The sequence below is a fragment of the Megalobrama amblycephala genome, linkage group LG8 (assembly GCF_018812025.1).
Source record: "Megalobrama amblycephala isolate DHTTF-2021 linkage group LG8, ASM1881202v1, whole genome shotgun sequence".
In the NCBI taxonomy this organism is placed as follows: Eukaryota; Metazoa; Chordata; class Actinopteri; order Cypriniformes; family Xenocyprididae; genus Megalobrama; species Megalobrama amblycephala.
In genome coordinates this window covers 633,788-653,597 of record NC_063051.1, presented here as the reverse complement: position 1 = coordinate 653,597, position 19,810 = coordinate 633,788, and the positions used below count along the sequence as shown (strand labels likewise).

Genomic DNA, 19,810 nt, shown 5'->3' with positions numbered 1-19,810 from the left:
CTAAATACTACAATATTACATAAATCATAGTAAAATCACAGTGACAGAAAATGTATTCACACCTAACTAGATTTATAATTTATTTAGATATTCATATTTGAAACTGAGAGCCAATGAAACAGCCAGCAAGTGCAATTTAAATGCAAAAAAATATAGTTCAAGTGCAAATGTCAAATGAGGCACAAAGTGCACATGACCAATGTAGTGCAAATGACATGATGTACAAACAGGAAACGAGCCGAATGTGCAATTCACAAATATAGTTCAAATGACATAAGTAAAATGTGTAAAAGTTGAACGGTGGTAGAGTTCATAAGCAAACATTGACAAGAAAAAATTATTTAAACAGTCTTTATTTGTAGATTTTAATTTCTAAAAGTCAAGAAAATCTTTAGGTTTCTTCTGATATTATAATTGTAACTACAATATAATGATGATAGAGGAGGTGTTGAGGTGTAAGTGTTAAGACTTTAGGATTAATTTGGGTCTTAAATATCTGTTTATGACTGGATTTCATATACTTACATTTCCTATCTTATATTTTAATGGAGTTTTGATGTGCTTTAGTTAATAATAATACATTCAAAACATAGCCATTTTTACTAAAGTAAATGTAACTAACACTATTAAATATTGTTTTCAGTAGTTGATATAAAGCGGGAATAAAATATAAGATTGCAAAAAGAAATCTGTTGAAGTACTAAAATGGTTCAAACAAAACTGAAATAAAAATAAAGCTAAATAGAAATACATTAAAAAATGACAAGAAATTAAAACATAGACTAGACATCGCTATTTTTATTGAAGCAAATGTACAAACATTTTCAGGACAACAACAAAGAACATTCACGCAGTTTCCAATAAACAAACAAAACAATTAGTTTATGTGTGTCATTTCTGAAAATGAATTAACGCCTCTCTACAAATGGCCGCTCGGGTTTGACGACTTCCACTGCGGATGGCAACTAAACCCGCGCCTGCGCATTAACCGCGTCCGAGTGCCCGATACAAGATGGCGGAGTCGGTGGGGAGGGAGAGGCGGAGGCGGGTCCGAACCGAATAGAGCAAAGCCTATTGAGGACTCCGATCAAACCTCTCCAAGGTAAGGGATTCAGCCATTGAAGAGCAGCACTAGACCTATGGGCGAGTGGCGGAATGCACGGGGCACAATAATATCCCCTCGGTTGCTGCAAACGTGCGTAATGCACGCAATAAACAGACATTATAATGCGCAGTGAGCGCGGCGCCTAGTATGCGAGAGCGCGCGCCATCTTGTCGACCGTTTCCACGAAGCAAAAGTGCGCGCCTAAAATTTGTGGTCGTAACGGTCGAAAATGGACGGGGTTTAAACTCAATAAATGAGCAGTTTGACACACTGTGTTGATGGCCCTATGTATCCTCGTCCTTTCTGTACCCAAATGAAGCCAGATGATACGCCACTTGATCTTATTTTACCTGCTCTATCCAGCACAGAGTCTTGTGCTGCCGTTGCTCTTTGTTGGATGTTTTTCTCCTCCTCCTTCGGGTTTGTTTTCGGGCGGCTCGATCTGGGGTGGGCGGCGTAGCAGGCGCATGCGTGCCCTTCTTTCACTCATTTGCGCTCTTATTAACGACGATAAACGCAGTAAACACAATCGTAGAATAGATATGTGATGTATACCCGGGGTTAGTAACCAAAAAGACGTATTGTGATACTATGGTACAATCGTATTACTATCCGATACATTACTGTACCGTGTCACCGCCATAGTGCTTTTTGAAAGGTTTATTTGAGGGAAATAAACCTTTTCTGAGATTGAGCGATAAATTACTTAATATCAATATTTAATCGAGCCAGCGAAATAAATGTTAAACGTAATACCATGGCGCCTTTACATTTACCATGGTATTACCATGGTAAGTTATTCCTCAGAAGTACATAGAGAGTGTCTATATATAATTTAAAAACATTACCATCAGTGTACCACTGAATACTTGCCTATGAGGTACAATATTGTTTACAATGTACCAAAAATTACCATGATAATCATCATTTGAATGAAATAATCATGTAACTTTCATTATGTTTACATTTCATTATTTTCCTGCAGAGTTTTTCTTTCACATTCACCCAAGCAGACCTAAAAAATAAAAATCTGTCATTATTTTCTTACCTCTTACTCAACTATTTCATTGATTACAGGCTTCTGCTTCAGTCTCTGTTTTATTTACAATTAATAACGTTAAATTGAAAATTACTCAGGTAATCATATCTCATATCTATGAATGAAATGATTGTTTGAAACGCTTTTGAACTCTTTTAGTGCATGTGTAACTAAAGTTTCACTTTCATTATGTTGATGTTTCATTATTTTCCTGTAGAGTTTTTCTTTCACATTCACCCAGGCAGAGTTTGAAGAACTATTTCATTGATTACAGGCTTCTGCTTCAGTCTGTTTTATTTGTATGTCCACAACTGAATTGAATTTGGAATTAATAAAGTTGAATTGAATTATACTATGTTGACTTTGTTTTGGTGAGTTAAAGGTGCAATATGTAATATTTTCTGTCCGCTAGAGGTTGCTAGAAGCCTATTCAAAACAAAGGCGTAGCTTGATGACGCCAAGTTTGAGGGCAGAATATTGGGACATGTGGTCTTCACCTCACAGCCGGTGGAAATAATCGGGATAGGACTCGGGAAGAAATCATGTTCATGGATGCGATTATTAACGTTACTGTAGTATGACGCAGAGCAGGGCCGAGTGTAGCTGAACGAGGCCGCTGGAGCGATTCCGCAACACGCCTCACGAGCAGCGGGACTTTTATTATGACACAGTTGCCATCGCTGCTTCCGCTTTTCCGGTCATGAGTATGAGGTAACGCAGCTCCGTTTATCATATTAGATACGTTTGAGTGTATTAAATGATGTTTATAACGTTACTCTGAGCGTTCGGTCGGCGGCTACTGTGAGACACTGTTACACACTGCAGTAAGATAGATTGATTTTACAATATCATATTAAATGCTGGATGGCTTGTGTTGATAAATGGCATGCAATTCATTTAAAAACATATTGTATGATGGAGAAAATGCTGTTTACTGTTACTAAATAATAATAAAGCTGCATTTGATTATGCTATGTTAGCTATTTGACAAAATAGTGTTTTTCTCTGAGGCATGGTGAAGCATGGTACTCGCAAAAAATTAAGAAAATTAGATTTAGACAATAAGACTAAACGTGTTGAGCCATATAACAACAATTCGTTTTCTGTTCATAAACGTAAACAAACAGATGTTCCCTTGTCTATTAAAACATGTAAATATTAAAGCGTCTGGTGTTTCCATGGTTTCTACAAAAAATAAAACCAGAAACCGAGGGTAACGCGGGTATGACGCAATTGACAGGCGACTCCTCACGTCCCGCAGCCTTGGTTAAAATTGCAATTTTCTCACGATTTACAAATAGTTGCAAACATTTGGGATATTGTAAGTACTCAAGTGAACAAAATATATAACACTGACCTAGTGGTTTTTGGATATTTTACTGCAAAATTCTTACATATTGCACCTTTAATGTTCTTTTGACCTATACAAAATTTATTATTGAAACTTTAATCTTTCTTTTTTATCACAAAGTAAGCTTAGGATGTGAAATTTATTTTGCATTTATTCATGTTTTATACACGGTGTCAGACCCCAAACACATTTAGGGTTAAAGGGTTCACACAAAAATGAAAATTCTGTCATTAATTACTCACCCTCATGTTGGTCCAAACCCATAAGACTTTCATTCATTTTCGGAACACAAATTAAGATATTTTTGGATACATTTGAGATATTTTTGATGAAATCCATGAGTTTTTTGGCCTCTGTTATTACCACTTTCAAGGCCAAGAAATGTAATAAAGACATTTTTCTGGGACTTGAAAGTGGTAATAACATTGCAGTCTATTAGAGGCTAAAACAAGGTCTTACGGGTGTGGAACGACGTGAGGGTGAGTAATTAATGACAGAATTTTCATTTTTGTGTGAACTAATCCTTTAATATGTCCTTTAGCAGTCTCAGAATTGCAATGCTTACATTTTGTAAAGATGAAAACTTTTCTATCATAAGACAGGACAAATGAGGAGCTATGACGAGTGAAAACCACGGAACAATAAAGGCAGACTCGGCACTGGTCATGTCGCCCACCGGGTCCACGTCACAGGCGGCTCCATTCTCGCCCTCAACCAGCAAACCCATCCAAGAGCTGCCAGGTCCGTATCTATGAGGCTTAAGTGACCAACGGGACACCCTGTGAATCTATGCATCTGATTTTTAGTTTCACTTTCAGATGAGCTGATTCAGGCTGGATGGTCAAAATGTTGGAGTAAAAGGGAGAATCGGCCGTATTACTTCAATCGATTTACTAACCAGTCGCTGTGGGAGATGCCAGTCCTGGGGCAGCATGATGTCATTGTAAGTTCAGTCTTCAGAACCAATTAAATCTCATTATTATGGATGTAACATTTAGGGAAGAACTTTGATGGGGTTTATTGTTCATACAGGTTCTTTAGATATAAGACAAAATGTGTAATAGTTTTCCTGTGTCTGTGTTATTTTAGTGTTATTCATTAGAGCTGCACAATTAATTGTTAAAAGGTCGCAATTTTGATTCAAACACCCAAATGATGACAACTATCCACCTGCGTCTAATAAACCTTTGACAAAATCACACAGTTTTGTTATTTTTGTGTTACAAATATTTATATTATCACAGAAATACTGGGATAAAAGTTTATATTAATTATATTATCCTATTATATTTATATTAATATTAATTTGGATATAAACACTGATGGCTATGGTATAGCGATCAAAATAGAGTAAATCACCTTTTGAAAGTAAGTTGGCACTTCAAATAAGGATTGTATCATTACATTGTTACGCCACTAGGTGGCGACAAGTGACTGTTAAAAAATGTATTAATTTGTCATTGAATCATTCATTCAATAGATTTGTTCAAAAACTGATTCATACCGTAATGAAACAAGTGAAGCATTTATGAGTGATTCATTGAAACGTTTTTAAAAAAATAATTCATTCAGATATAAATATTTTAAATGGACTGCAGCAATTAACATATTTTCAGAGCTGTTAGTAAATGCCATTTTTTTGTTTAGTTGTCTGTTCAGAATCCTGATTTTTATTTGAAACAAAAAAATTGCGATCCTCAATTTATCCACTGTTAAAGTCTTTATTACTATATTTTTTATTTAAAACTTATATTGCTATTTGTGCTTCTGTTTAGTTGCTGACTGCGTTTTATTGGCTCTGTATTTGTACTCTGCACAATGACACAGTTCTAATCTAAACAATCTATAATCTAATTTTAAAGTACACATTTTCACAGAACACATGTTCTGTATGTCAGTATTATTTAATGTTATAGTTTGCATAGTTTATTAATATTTTAAATGAGCTTTTGTTTTTATTTTTTCCAGTTTTTTTGTTTTATGTACTTTTGCCATTTTTATTAGTTTTTGTTTTTTAATCTTTCTATTTAGCTTTAATTTTATTTTAGTTTTAGTAATTTTGTTTCGTAAACTTATTTTTATTTCTGGTAGTTTTAAGTTTTTCATCTAATATTTATATTTCAGCTTTACTTCAATTAACAAAATCATTTTTAATGATAATAAAATAACAACATTGTCCTGTATTTGCCATTGTTTCAGTCGGATCCTCTGGGGTTGAACGCGGCTCCAGCCTCTGGTGAGGCGATTAGCGACGCAGGTCTGGGAAACGGGCAGCGTAAGAGACATCCATCAGAGGATGCTTCTCAAGCAGGCCCTAACAGTTTCAAGAGGCCGAAGGTCAGTTTTCGTCCTAATAGCAGAAATAGATGTGAAGTAGCTTGCTTATTTGATATTTCCTTACTCTATATATATTTTTAGCAACAACTGCTGGTTTTAGTCATTTTTAGTGAATACATTTTCTGATTTCAGGTTGAGATTCCTGTCACTCCAACCACTCCTACTGTCCCTATTTCTCCCAGCACGCCAGGAGTCAAACCCTGGGTCAACGCCACAGATGATAAACAAGGCCAGGCCGGCGTGCCCGCGCCGGCTCCGTACCGGCCCTCTGTGTGAGTATGGAGCTCGTCTTTTCCGATTTGTCCCATGTTTGCAATGTTCCTCATTTATAAGTCACTTTGGCTGAAAGCATCTGCTTTAAAAGGGTGGTTGATTATGATTTCACATTTTTAACTTTAGTTAATGTGTAATGTTGCTGTTTGAGCATAAACAACATCTGCAAAGTTACGACACTCAAAGTTCAGTGCAAAAGGAGATGCTTTCAGATGCACGAGATCGGTCCGCTGGTTAGTCCAGTTATGCCGTCCCATCGTGCAAAGTCACATGATTTATTTATTTATTTATTTATTTTTATTTTTTTTGATGCGCATTCAGGAATTTATTATGTAAATGTGTTTCCATTATAGTTTATGCGCATGTTTCATAATCGGATGTATCTGACTCAGTTAGGTTTTTACGCATATTTTTAAAACTTATGCGCATCTTGGCGTTTCCATCCAGCAGGTTTTTTTTTTATGCGATATCCCAAATTGTGCATAAAACATAGCTAATGATCATTTTTTTTCAAGTCACTTGTCGCCACCTACTGGTGTATAATTAATACAATGTTTATTTGAAGCTTCAAGTTACTTTTAATAGATGATTTTTACTGATTTAGTCTATTTTGATCACTACCATAGACATCAATATTTATATCTGAACTGTATATACTTTTATACCAGAATGTCTGGTTATCTGAATTATTGTGAGACAGAAATAATGACATTGTGTGGTTAAAAAGACTGTTTGTGAAGCTGTTTCATACCTATACATGAAAACTGCTCTTTCTGGATCAGCGGCAGCGCCAACACATATTTGATTCAGTGTGATCGTACTTATCTAAGGTTTATTAGATAAGTACGACAGAGCTGAATCATTGTCGTTTAGGAATAAGTTTGTGTGGGTGTTTTGAATCAAGATCAAGACCTTGTAACAATTAATGGTTCAGCAGCAGCAGCTCTATTGCTTAGACATTACATGATTTTCTAGTTATTTTAGAGTTCATATTGAGCTCTTACAGCTGTTAAGCTCTGTAAACATGATACGACTCTGCGCTGTGACATGTCTGAACTGGACTTTGTGTTTCAGAGTGTACTGGGACCTGGACATTCAGACCAACGCTGTGATCCGAGAGCGAGCCCCAGCGAACCACCTCCCTCCACACCCGGAGATCGAGTTGCAGAGAGCGCAACTCACCACCAAACTGCGGCAGCACTACCACGAGCTGTGCTCTCAGCGTGAGGGTATGTGAGACGCTGCTGTCATGTTTTCCCATGAAAGAAAAGCTTGACATTCTGCATATGAGAGATTAATCATATTAATACTAGTGTAACAAAATCAGCATCGTATTGTTTTGTCATGCTACACTGTTTTGAAACAGCTGAGCTAATTTCATACTACTGAAGTTAGTAGCTTTGCTACTTTTAGTTAGATAATTCCCAGCACTGGTCCACCCACCTCCATATTCACAGCCAGTTCTTGTCTGGGTAAATGTTAATAGTTATGAATGCATTGCAAAGCTACCGGAAGGAAACTGCTAATATTGAAACTACAGCTATCTCAAAGTTTGAATCTTCAATGCTGCACGGTTCTTTTAAATCATTTGGTAACTTGCTGAGAAGGATGAGCCCCATAAATATTTGTAACTAGTTTATAAACTTTATATATTGGGGTCAGAAGGATTTGTGAAGAAATTAATACTTTTATTAAGTGAGGATGCATTAAATTGATCATAAGTGACAGTAAAGCCATTTATAATGTTGTTCTTTTAAACTTTGTATTAAAGAAATTTCAAGCAGCACAACTGTTTTCAACATTGATAATAAAATAAATGTTTCTTGAGACGCAAATCATCATATTAGAATGATTTCTGAAGGATCATGTGACACTGAAGACTGGAGTAATGATGCTGAAAATTCAGCTTTGCATATTCAAATAGAAAACTGTTGTAAATTGTAATATTTAGCAATATTACTGTTTTTACTTTATTTTTGATAAATAAATAAATGCAGCATTGGGGAGCAGAAGAGACTTCTTTCAAAATCATTAAAAAACATCCTACAAACCCCAAACTTTTAAATTGTATAATTGTAATTTAGAGATTATTATTTAGGAATAATTGGAGATTGACTGTTTTCAGGTATAGAGCCTCCACGGGAATCCTTCAACCGCTGGCTTTTGGAGAGAAAAGTGGTGGATAAAGGTCTGGATCCGCTCTTGCCCAGCGAGTGCGACCCGGTCATTTCCCCGTCCATGTTCAGAGAGATCATGAACGACATCCCCATCAGGTACTAAAACATAAGTGTTTGTCAAATAACCAAGTTGCTTTTGTGTTCAATATGGAAATGCTTTTATAATTTTCTAATTTTCCTCGCAACAAATGTTAGGCTCTCTCGAATCAAATACAAGGAAGAGGCCAGGAAGCTCTTGTTTAAATATGCAGAGGCGGCCAAGAAAATGATTGACTCCAGGTAATTATTCATGTTGGTTACTAAGGTTTTGAGACTAACATGAACGTTGTCTGAAAGTATATTTCATGTTTGCACAGAAATGCAACTCCTGATAGTCGGAAGGTGGTGAAGTGGAACGTCGAGGACACGATGAACTGGCTGAGACGAGACCATTCTGCCAGCAAGGAGGACTACATGGTACATTCTCAGTAGTTTTGTTCTGAGCCTCCTACCTAGACAGCATTTTAAGGCGTACATATACATGACCGTAATGGGATCATTCCTCAGGATCGGCTCGAGCACTTACGGAAGCAGTGCGGCCCGCACGTGACGGCCGTGGCGAAGGACTCTGTTGAGGGCATCTGTTCAAAGATCTATCACATTTCTGCGGAATATGTGCGCAGGATCCGTCAGGCTCACCTCACTCTGCTTAAAGAGTGCAACATCTCAGGTAGGAGATGGCAAGCAGAATGTGAGGAAAAACATTATTTGAAATAAATCCTGTGGTGGGAAAAAGATGCATGTACTTTTTTAAAAATCCAAACATGATCATACAATGGTGTCATATAGGCCTAATGGGCATTTATTGAAGGGTGAAGAAGCACCAAAATGTCAATGTTGTAGCATCAACTGATTTGTTTTTTTTGTTTTTGCTCTGCCCAATTTTTAAAGGTACACTATGTAACTTTTGGCCTTCTAGCGGTTAAACAAAACTGAATGCATTTTTCATAAAGAATGTTTTGGTTGAGCTTCAGCTCTGCGTGAATGTGTGGATGAATATGGTTATTCCACTGTTCATAAATCATTCACTACTAGGCTTAAGAGATATAACCAGTTTAGATGGAAAGGATCTCAGAAGACATTACTGTAGCTTTACCCATTAATAGACGCTATACTTCCTTGAAAATAAAATCCAGCACAGCACTACAACAACCGTAATGAAATGAGCCTTCACAATAGATAATTCTTTACATTCTTTACATAACTCTGTTAGAGAGCTACATATAGCAATTTATGTGTTCAATGAAATACCTTACTCGCCTGTAGAGTAATAAAAACATCATCTCTGCATAGAGCACCACAATTAAACGTTAAAAGATCATGATCTCGATTCAAACACCTTATTCCTCAATGACGACGGTTCTATGTCTATTAAACCTTTGACAAAATCACATCGGAGCATTCAGATCTGCCTTTGCGCTGCTGCTGACCCAGATAGAGGAGTTGTCATGTATAGGTAAGAAACAGCTTTTCAACCACACATTATAATTATTTCTGTTACAAATATTCAAATTATCACTGAATTACTGGGATAAATGTTTACAGTTCGGGTATAAACACTGATGCCTAGCGATCAAAATAGAGTAAATCACCTTGGTGCTTCAAATAAAGATTCTGTCAATTACACCGTTACGCAAGTAGGTGGGGACAAGTGACTTAAAACAAATGTATTTGTCATTGAATCATTCATTCAAGCGATTCATTCAAAAACGCTGATTCATCCAGTAATGAAAAAAGTGTAGTATTTATGAATGAGTCATTGAATCATTCATTCAAACCGATTTTTTTTTTTAAATCATACAAATGTATTAATCGTGATCTCTATTTGAAACAAAAAAATTGTGAATCTCAATTCATCCAGAATCGTGCAGCTCTATCTCTGTGTCGCTTTTACAACATTTCAGATTCCTCAGTTCTCGCCATCTCCGAAAAGCCAAGCCAATGTTGATTCTTGTTTTATTACAAGCTCTGTTGTGTTCTATTTTTGCATTAGACTCTCCTCTGTTCAGCATTTGTTTAAAACGGGTGATTCTTCGGAGGTTGCAGAATTAGCTACTCCATGTCAACCTTTCCCACTTGTTGTGACGACTAACCTCTGCCACTCCCACACCAGACAAGCATCAAAGTAGCCGGGGCAACTTTGCAAACTCTATTTACAGATATGACAAGACACACAAGACATATATACGCTATTTCCTGTGAGAACCATCCCACTAGGTCTAAAATTCGAACACTTATAATACCATAGGATTACCATAGTGAATCAGGCTAAGACAAAAAGCACGTTTTGGAAGATGTATTAACTCATTATTTAAATTAATCATTTTGAACTAAGTTACATAGTGTACTTTTAATGTCACGAGACAATCAGGGCAGACTTTGAAGGACTTATTTTGTAAGACGTACTGGCAATAAATTGTTAATTGGTCCTTTCAAAGAATCTTCTATATAGCAGTATATACAAAACTCTTTAGTCTTTTAGTCTGTTTTTTTTTTCTTCTAAGTAGAATTTTATAAAATGCACTTATATTGTAGTTATTATAGTTGAATGTTGAATTTGAATGTTGTCGTGTAATAACCTGTGAAGCTGATATGGCAATACATTTAAATAAAATCAGTCAAATGCAGGTTTATGTCATCCATGAATCTGGAAAATGGTCAGTGAGGGTTTTATTGTTAGAAAAAAATCGACCAACTCCAAAAAAGGATGAAATTTTGGCCCTGGTGCCAATATTTGCTCTTGGTTTGACTTTGTTTAGAGCTCCTCTGAACTACTCTTCTTGTTTTAAAGTGGACAGCACAGAGTCGACAGAGGTCCAGAACCGGTTGGTGTATTGCTATCCAGTCAGACTGTCCATCCAGTCTCCTCCTCAGCCGCGCGTTGAGCTGCACTTCGAGAATGACATCGCTTGTCTACGGTATAAAGGGGAAATGGTGAAGGTCAACCGCGGTCATTTCAACAAATTGGTGTGTACATGCTAAACACTAGCTCAAAACAAATTAAAGCCAGAAACTTACACTACATTGGATTTTTATTTTGTTGCATTTCTTTCTCTGATATAAACAGGAACTCCTGTATCGATATAGCTGTATAGATGACCCAAGGTTTGAAAAGTTCCTGTCTCGTGTGTGGTGCCTTATCAAAAGATACCAGGTAAGACAAGTTTACAAGTATTGTTAATCAATCAGGAAAGCAAATGCAGCATCAACATATGTTTCCACCCTCTTGTGAATTACAGGTGATGTTTGGCTCTGGTGTGAACGAGGGGTCTGGCCTGCAGGGGGCGCTGCCTGTTCCCGTCTTTGAGGCTCTCAACAAAAAGTTTGGAGTAACTTTTGAGTGCTTCGCTTCTCCTCTGAACTGCTATTTCAAGCAGTTCTGCTCCGCATTTCCAGACATTGACGGCTTCTTTGGATCTCGAGGGTATGTAAATGTGCTCTTGATAAAAATGCAGAGTTCTAAAAACTTATTAGATGAGCCACAAAAATGCAAAAAACATTTTTTACATGATACTGTATTATTTTGGTTTTATATGTTTATCAAAGTAATACATTGCTGTACTGTCATGTTAAGTGTACACACACACGTGTTAGTTTCTTATTTAGAGTATAATGTTTTCATATTTCTATTAGGGCTGCACGATTAATCGCATGCTTTTGTCATGCGTGTCTCGTCAGTAAAGCCGGTTCTGTGATTAGCGGTAAATGTCCATCACCTGCTTTCAAATGGAGTGGCACTTAATATACAGAGCTGTAGTTCGCGGACAAGCTACGCAATATCACGTTCGTAATCGAAAGCGATTCATCTGCGATTATGAACACGATATTGCGTAGCTTGTCCGCGTGACAATCTCGTGCAATTAATCGTGCAGCCCTAATTTCTATATTAATTTTAAATAAATAAATTAAACATTAAATGTATATTTCACCCAATAATTAAAATTCACTCATCATTTACTCAACCTTATGGTCCAAAATTTAAATCAAATAAAATATTTCTTGCTGAATCTACTTTTTGCAATGTCTATTTGATGCTTTACACAGTAATGACTTTAAATTATCATTTTGGCTAATTTCTCAGCCAAATTTGATGTGCAATTAATTTGTGATTAATTCATTTCCACATCATTTAATTAATTGGAATTTTAATCTCTTGACAGCCCTAATATATATATATATATATATATATATATATATATATATATATATATATATATATATATATACACACTTTTGTGACTTTAATAATTATTCTGTCACTGCTGTTATATAAAAGCGAGCATGGTTTCTGTCAGAGAAGTTAATTTGCTTTACTGTATCGCTTCCTCATGTCTGTCCTCAGGCCTTTTCTCAGCTTCTCTCCGGCCAGTGGCTCATTTGAGGCAAACCCTCCATTCTGTGAGGAACTCATGGACGCCATGGTGACACGCTTTGAGGTGTGTGACTCTTAATCTCACCCCAAATTCGTTAGATTGGAATATCGATTCTCATTGTCTCACCATCTTTCTCAGGATCTTCTGGAACGCTCTAGCGAGCCTCTGTCCTTCATCATCTTTGTGCCGGAGTGGCGTGACCCGCCGACCCCTGCCCTCACACGGATGGAGTCCAGCCGCTTCCGAAGGCACCAGATGACCGTGCCTGCCTTCGAGCATGAGTACCGCAGTGGCTCACAGCACATCTGCAAAAGGTCAGACATTTGTTGGTAGGGCTGGGCCGTGTGATGGTATATATAATGCCGACAATATAAATCTGTGTCAGTATATTAGATCTTTGCATTCGCTCTTAAAGTGACGGCGGCCTAATAAACCTGCTGCCGTCTGTGTCATTAATGTTAATCAATCAACAAAAGACAAAGAGGAAATCACTCACTTCTCTTTACTGAATAGCTTGTGTGTCTTTAAGAATCATTTTAAATTTAATTTAGTGTTTTATTTTCACATTTAATCATTCATTTTACATCACTAAATAATAGGGGTGTAACGGTACACAAAACTCACGGTTCGGTACGTACCTCAGTTTTGAAGCCACGGTTCGGTACGGTTTTCGGTACAACAAAACATAAAACTGCTTTTATTATTAAACAGTGGTTTACTGAACAAATTGTGTTTTTTGTCTTTAAATATATTAAATTAAATTATAACTAAAAGTTTCTTAAGGATAAACGGTTGAACTGAGGCGCCTGTACAGTGATCTGTCACGGCGCATCAAAGCATGTCGAAACGGCATTTTCTGTTTAAATTTTGTGATTTAGTGGACAGAATTTGAAGGATGACACTTTGTTTCCTATCAAAAGTAACAAAACGCAGAGCTTATTGCAATTATTGGTGGTTAATGTTGGTTAGGCTACAATGTTGCAATGCAATGCTTCGGTACGAATACGTGTACCGTTACACCCCTACTAAATAAACCTATTGTACATGAGAAATGTTTTAATTTATTTAATTTGTATTTGTTCTATTGCATTTGTCCTATTGTTTGTAATTTGCTTCTTTGTTCTTATTTTTAATAATAAAATTAAAATAACAAAAATAACTATATCATATGGAAACTTGTTTCCGCCACGAAATATAAAAAAGATAATTGCTACTTTTAATGTAAATTCTGACTTTTTTTCTTGCTATTGTTGGGTTTATATAGTTTCCATCTTGAAATTCTGACTTTTTTTCCCTCAAAATTGTTAGATTAAAAACTAGCAGTTGCAAGAAGAAAAGAGTTGTGAGATTAAAAATTCACAATTACCTTTATTTTTTATTCTGTGGCGAAAACAAGCTTCCATAATATTGTGATGCACACTGCCCTCCAAAAGTTTGGAAACGCCCTAGAAAAGTGGGGTTTACGACAATATTGGCATGAATCCTTTTTAATTTGTGATAATTCAATGATAACACAAACTACAAAAACATTTTATTACATAAACAGTTTATACATGGAAAAACTTAAATTTTCGATTCATCAAAATATCCCGCATTAGCAGCTATCTGACCTAAACTGGGTTCTGATTGGTTCATTGTATTCTAAACTTAATTGGCAATCAGTTGTTGAAGCTATTAAGGTGTGCTGACCCAAAAATCTTTTACAAACCTGGGCCAAGTTTAAACCAGTAACCAGCATCACAGCTGGCAAAGGGGCGTGTCCGACTTTGACATGAATATATTGCCATTATTATGTAATCAAAATGAAAATTATTATTGCTGGTCTTCAATGATAATGTCAAGTTACTGTAATGTATTTGCACCAAAAAATGATAATTTATATCGTCCAAAACCACACTTTGCCAGGGGTGTTTCCAAACTTTTGGAGGGCAGTTTATATTGTTATTGTGTAATAAAATTTCTCATTTTGTAAAATAAGGTTTTGATCCTTTTGCCAACCCCTATTTTTTGGTCTGTTTCCTTGTTCTAGCAGTTGTTTACTGCACAAAACAGATTGTTTAACTTGTGGTTTGGTCTCTCGACTTTCAGAGAAGAGATGTACTACAAGGCCATCCATGGAACGGCAGTCATTTTCCTCCAAAACAATGCTGGCTTTGCCAAATGGGAGCCCACCACGGAGAGAATCCAGGAGCTCCTGGGGGCGTATAAGGTCTCTGGGCGTTCATTGCCCTCGCCTGGTCCCTCTTCCACCAGTACCGCAGACAAAGACTCCAAACCGGTCCAGGAGCGCTCTGCTAAAAGTCAAGACAACAGCAGTCCTGTTGACAAGACTGCACCGGACACAACAAACATTTAGATGCAGCGCTGGGCGTGTGGACACATGTATGTATGTTTATGGGAAAGAGTCTGTGATTGTATGAGAGATATAATATTGCGCTGTTGGGTTTAGATGTTCACGCAAGATTTGTTTACTTTCTTCCGCCTCTATTATTTAATATTATTTGTTTTAGGGGTTTGAGTCTCATAATTGTTGGTTTTTTTTATCAGTCTGTAGATAGTTTGGTCACCTTCTTTTCTTTTTTTTTAAGAGATGGTAAATGTAGTCAAGCATATCATATTCTTTTTTTGTTGGCCTTTATGGGTGAATCTCATTAAAACGTGTCATATTCCACACCAAGTTCAAAAGAACAATATTTTTCATAAATATTTCATAAAGTTTTTCATCAATTTTCTCAATGGTGGTTAAACTTGAATGACATTATTTTCATTTGTATTACAGTAATTATTTACTGTATTATTACAGTTAAAATGTTACTATTACAATGCTATTAAAAAAATAAAATGAGCAAAAATTGAATTCAACACAATGGAATGTATTAGCATTGGGATATCTTTACTCAAATACATCCTGCATTACGCTAGTGAATTATTATACATTTGTTTTGCATTATAATATATAGAAATAACGTGGGCCTCATATAGGCTCAATTTTCCAAACAAAATAAAATTTCTTTCTATTGATTTTGGAGTGAAATATGACAGGCTTTTTTCTGATTATTCACTCTTTAACTTTGTGCTTTTCTCACTGGCAGGAATATGAAGCTGTCAAAGAGTCGATGCACCGATGCTTGTCTATCGTTCTTTTATATAATTCTGTGTCAGAAGACGATCGGCGATCAGGCAGCTATGTTTAAAAGCCTTCATCTTGACATGCATCAGCGTTAGGGCTTCTCAAATCATTAGTTGCTTCCTGTTAAACCCGTTTGTTTTTAGCATTCATAGGCGTTCCTTTATAAGTTGAGCAGACATGTTTGAATTCTTCATGACAGAATATATACTGTATGTAATAACAAAAGGTCAGTAAACAAGCAGAGAAATAGTCATCCATTTGCAGTCAAATCCAGTCCGTTTTCTTTCGTTCCTAAAATATTGTACAGAACACGATAGTTATTTAAAGATTTTGTACTTTTTATTTGCATTTTCTGTACAGTACAAGCCTGTGTGAACCTAGTGTGGCATTCTGGGTCACATCAATTGTAGCATTTAGAAAAGTGAAATTTCTTATTAGTTACGAAAGCATTATTCCACCTGTTTGTGGTTTTAGTGAAAAATGAATTGGCTCCTAAATATGGCGTACGCCCCTCATTTTTCTCCAGTGAGTCTACCTCTCATTTCGGGTGTTTTATAATTGAGAGCAACGACACCTGGAAACTCAAACGAAGAAAAGCAAACATTCTTCCTTTAATAACTGCATTAGAGTCCAGTTATTAGAATTCGTTGCTATTGCCTTGATTTCACTGTTTCGTGTTTGTGAAAAGTGCTTTAAAAGATTACTTTTTTTTCTAATCATAGAAATTTGTTTACATGATATTGAGTTTAAATTGTATCACTGGGCAGCGTTTTGAATGTACATTTTAAAAAAAAAAGGAAAAGAGAAAGTTATTGATCGCATTTGTTGCTACAATTGGACTTTAAATGTTGCTATTGTTAACACTACAATGGTGGATTTTTTTTGTTTTTGTTTTTTTTGCCATGTTATAACGCATGTAGAAATTCGTATTGTATATTATCACTTTATTAAACCCAATCACTTCCATCTGTAAGTAAGTATAGGTTTGTTTGTTTGTTTTCACTGGACTACATTGACATGGGAAATGGCTTTTATGTAAGGTTTAAAAGCATTCCAGTGGTTCGATGCGTAATGTATCCCAGCTTGCCATTTTTAAAATCCAACACAGCATAACATTGAGCATCGGGCACTTGTTGGATTTCAGAGTGGATCACCAGCAAAACTGTAGATGTTGTACAGAATTTGTTTTCTTCCCACACGGCTGTTATGAGTTTATTGGAAAAGAACACAAAAGATGTCTTTTTCACCATGATTTTTTTTTTATTTAACTTTTTGGTTCTAAACTGTTTATGAATTATAGAATTTATGAAATAGTTGTTTTAAACTAAACCAAAGTGTTATTAAAAAAGGAGGAATTTATCTTGTATCTTAAAGTAGAACCGTGTACGATTGCATCAGTAATGCATAAAGTGTAACCAGCAAAAACATCCATTTATCCATAACTTTATTTTTATAATTCTTTTTTTTTGTTGTTGTTCTTTGTTTTCTTACAAGAGTGTGTTTAGGTTTTTATCTTGCATGACCTGATATTTTTCATTACAAAAAAAAACAAAACAATATATAAATTGTACAAATCTATATTGTTTAGTTAGTTGTACGCTTTGCCACACTAGGCTTTTAACCGATTCGCATTTATCAGTCATGTTGATTGATTTATATTTGGTCGCCATTGCGTTTGTTGATTCAATGTCCTCTAAAATGCCATGAATGTCTCCCCTGTAATCTTATTCTGATAAAGAAAAGATTCAGTGAATGTAAATATGTCTGTGCTTATATAATTTGTTTCTTCTACCTGTATATTATCAGTGTTGTGGCATTTCCCCATCACCTAAAGTGGTATAAAGATTTTCCTCTGAATCAGAAAAGCTCAGTAAAATATTGAAATCATGAACTCATCTCTGGCATTTTGTTATTTATTGTACATACTTGCTCTTTAAGGTACTGGCTGAAATTTGTACAGTAACAAAAAATACCGTGGTATTATTAAGGGCAATGGTACCATGGTAATACCATGTTTTATGTGAACCTGGCATAGTATACTTTGAAGTACCTTGTAGTACTATAGTACATAAATATGGTAGTCATTTATTATGTGGAAAGTTGACCAGTATCATATACACTGCCCTCCAAAAGTTTGGAAACACCCCTGGCAAAGTGTGGTTTTGGACGATATCAGCATAAATCTTCTTCATGCAGTAAACAAGCAACTGCTAGAACAAGGAAACAGACCAAAAAATAGGGATTGGCAAAAGGATCAAAACCTTATTTTACAATATGAGAAATTTTATTACACAATAACAATATAAACTGCCCTCCAAAAGTTTGTAAACACCCCTGGCAAAGTGTGGTTTTGGACGATATCAGCATAAATCCTTATCATTTTTTTGGTGCAAATACATTACAGTAACTTGACATTATCATTGAAGACCAGCAATAATAATTTTCATTTTGATTACATAATAATGGCAATATATTCATGTCAAAGTCGGACACGCCCCTTTGCCAGCTGTGATGCTGGTTACTGGTTTAAACTTGGCCCAGGTTTGTAAAAGATTTTTGGGTCAGCACACCTTAATAGCTTCAACAACTGATTGCCAATTAAGTTTAGACTACAATGAACCAATCAGAACCCAGTTTAGGTCAGATAGCTGCTAATGCTGGATATTTTGATGAATCGAAAATTTAAGTTTTTTCTATGTATAAACTGTTTATGTAATAAAATATGTTTTCATAGTTTGTGTTGTCCCTTATCAGTGCAAAATTATCACAAATTAAAAAGGATTCATGCCAATATTGTCCAAAACCCCACTTTTCTAGGGCATTTCCAAGCTTTTTGAGGGCAGTGTATGTATTCCTTTTAAGCAAGTACCATCCCAGGTGAAAAAAATACTATATTAATTTATATTAAATACTATAGTGTTTTTGAACCATACTACAGTAAATTGTAGTATACTGTATATATTATAGTATTTACAACACTTTAATGAACGCTACAGCATACTGTAATATTAATTATAGTGAACTGATCAACTGTAATACTGTAGTATACTTTAGTTTTTACTACAGTAAACTGTAGTGCAGAGGTGTAAAGTACTTGAGTAAATGTACTTAAGTATCTTTTTGGCTACTTTGTAGTTGTATTGAGTATCAAAGATATTACCAACTTTTACTCTCTACTTGACTACATTTTAGAACAAGTAAATGTACTTTTTACTCCACTACATTTGTGATGAGTAATGCAATTACAAATTACATTTTTCAAGGCACCTAACTTTTTCTGCAGCAGTTTTTTTTTCTGATATAAAGAAGCGATATTGCCATCTAAGGACATTGAAGGTACTATATCTTGTGCGTTTTGCCTTTACTCACCCAAAATTGTCAACAAGGATACTTTACGTGAATGTGAGCGCATTAGCAGGTAGTTTCTGTGTTTGATTTATCAGATGAGGTCATGACTGCAGCCTACTGCATACAGTAGACTTTGACTATTTAATTTTACTTAACACTTAACACTTGTTTTATTTATCCGCTATATTAACAAGACCTTTTTAAAGGATATTGATTCACTTATGACTTTTCTGTGCACTTTAGCTCAACTGAGACTTGAGAGTTTGTAGACGTTTAAAAGGTTGTTGTGTCGACCTTGCTTTATTGCAATATTGATGTGTTCAGTTTTATTTTGATTTTAGAAAATAAACTTGATTTCTCATCTTGCAAATCAATTGTTTCTTATTTTCACTGGCATGTCTTTCAGGACTCTGACCCTACATTCAGCATGAGTAAAATACCCAAGTACTGTTAAAATCAGATAGTTTAAGACTTTTAATCAAGTCATATTGAATTGGTTACTTGTAACTTGTAGTGGAGTCATTTTCACTGTAAGGTATCAGTACTTTTACTCAAGTATGGATTTCAGATGCTGTAGTGTATTGTAGTATATTGTATATTATAGATTAAAGAAAACTATTGGGTAACGTCATTTATTT

At 35.5% G+C, this 19,810-nt stretch overlaps 1 protein-coding gene across 2 annotated transcripts; it reads left to right on the top strand.

The window, feature by feature from the left end:
* The first annotated feature begins 964 nt into the window (after positions 1-964).
* pcif1 (phosphorylated CTD interacting factor 1) lies at positions 965-17,719 on the top strand. Of its 2 annotated transcripts, XM_048198595.1 has the most exons (17): positions 965-1,102; positions 4,094-4,236; positions 4,314-4,438; positions 5,695-5,832; positions 5,965-6,104; positions 7,180-7,334; positions 8,231-8,378; positions 8,478-8,561; positions 8,639-8,738; positions 8,829-8,991; positions 11,113-11,288; positions 11,389-11,475; positions 11,561-11,745; positions 12,664-12,757; positions 12,833-13,008; positions 14,783-15,076; positions 15,787-17,719. In XM_048198595.1, the coding sequence occupies exons 2-16, from the start codon at positions 4,113-4,115 to the stop codon at positions 15,048-15,050; spliced, it is 2,163 nt and encodes a 720-aa protein (XP_048054552.1). In that variant the 5' UTR covers positions 965-1,102; positions 4,094-4,112; the 3' UTR covers positions 15,051-15,076; positions 15,787-17,719. The 2 variants fall into 2 exon arrangements, with proteins under 2 accessions (XP_048054552.1, XP_048054551.1); XM_048198594.1 differs by having other exon boundaries at positions 14,783-17,719.
* Positions 17,720-19,810: the final 2,091 nt, after the last annotated feature.

Bases quoted from the DNA above. Each gene is read 5' to 3' on its own strand.
- pcif1 (XM_048198595.1), top strand. From the start codon at position 4,113: ATGACGAGTGAAAACCACGGAACAATAAAGGCAGACTCGGCACTGGTC. The intron at 4,237-4,313 runs GTCCGTATCTAT...TTTCACTTTCAG, and splicing joins ACCCATCCAAGAGCTGCCAG to ATGAGCTGATTCAGGCTGGA. The intron at 12,758-12,832 runs GTGTGTGACTCT...CATCTTTCTCAG, and splicing joins CCATGGTGACACGCTTTGAG to GATCTTCTGGAACGCTCTAG.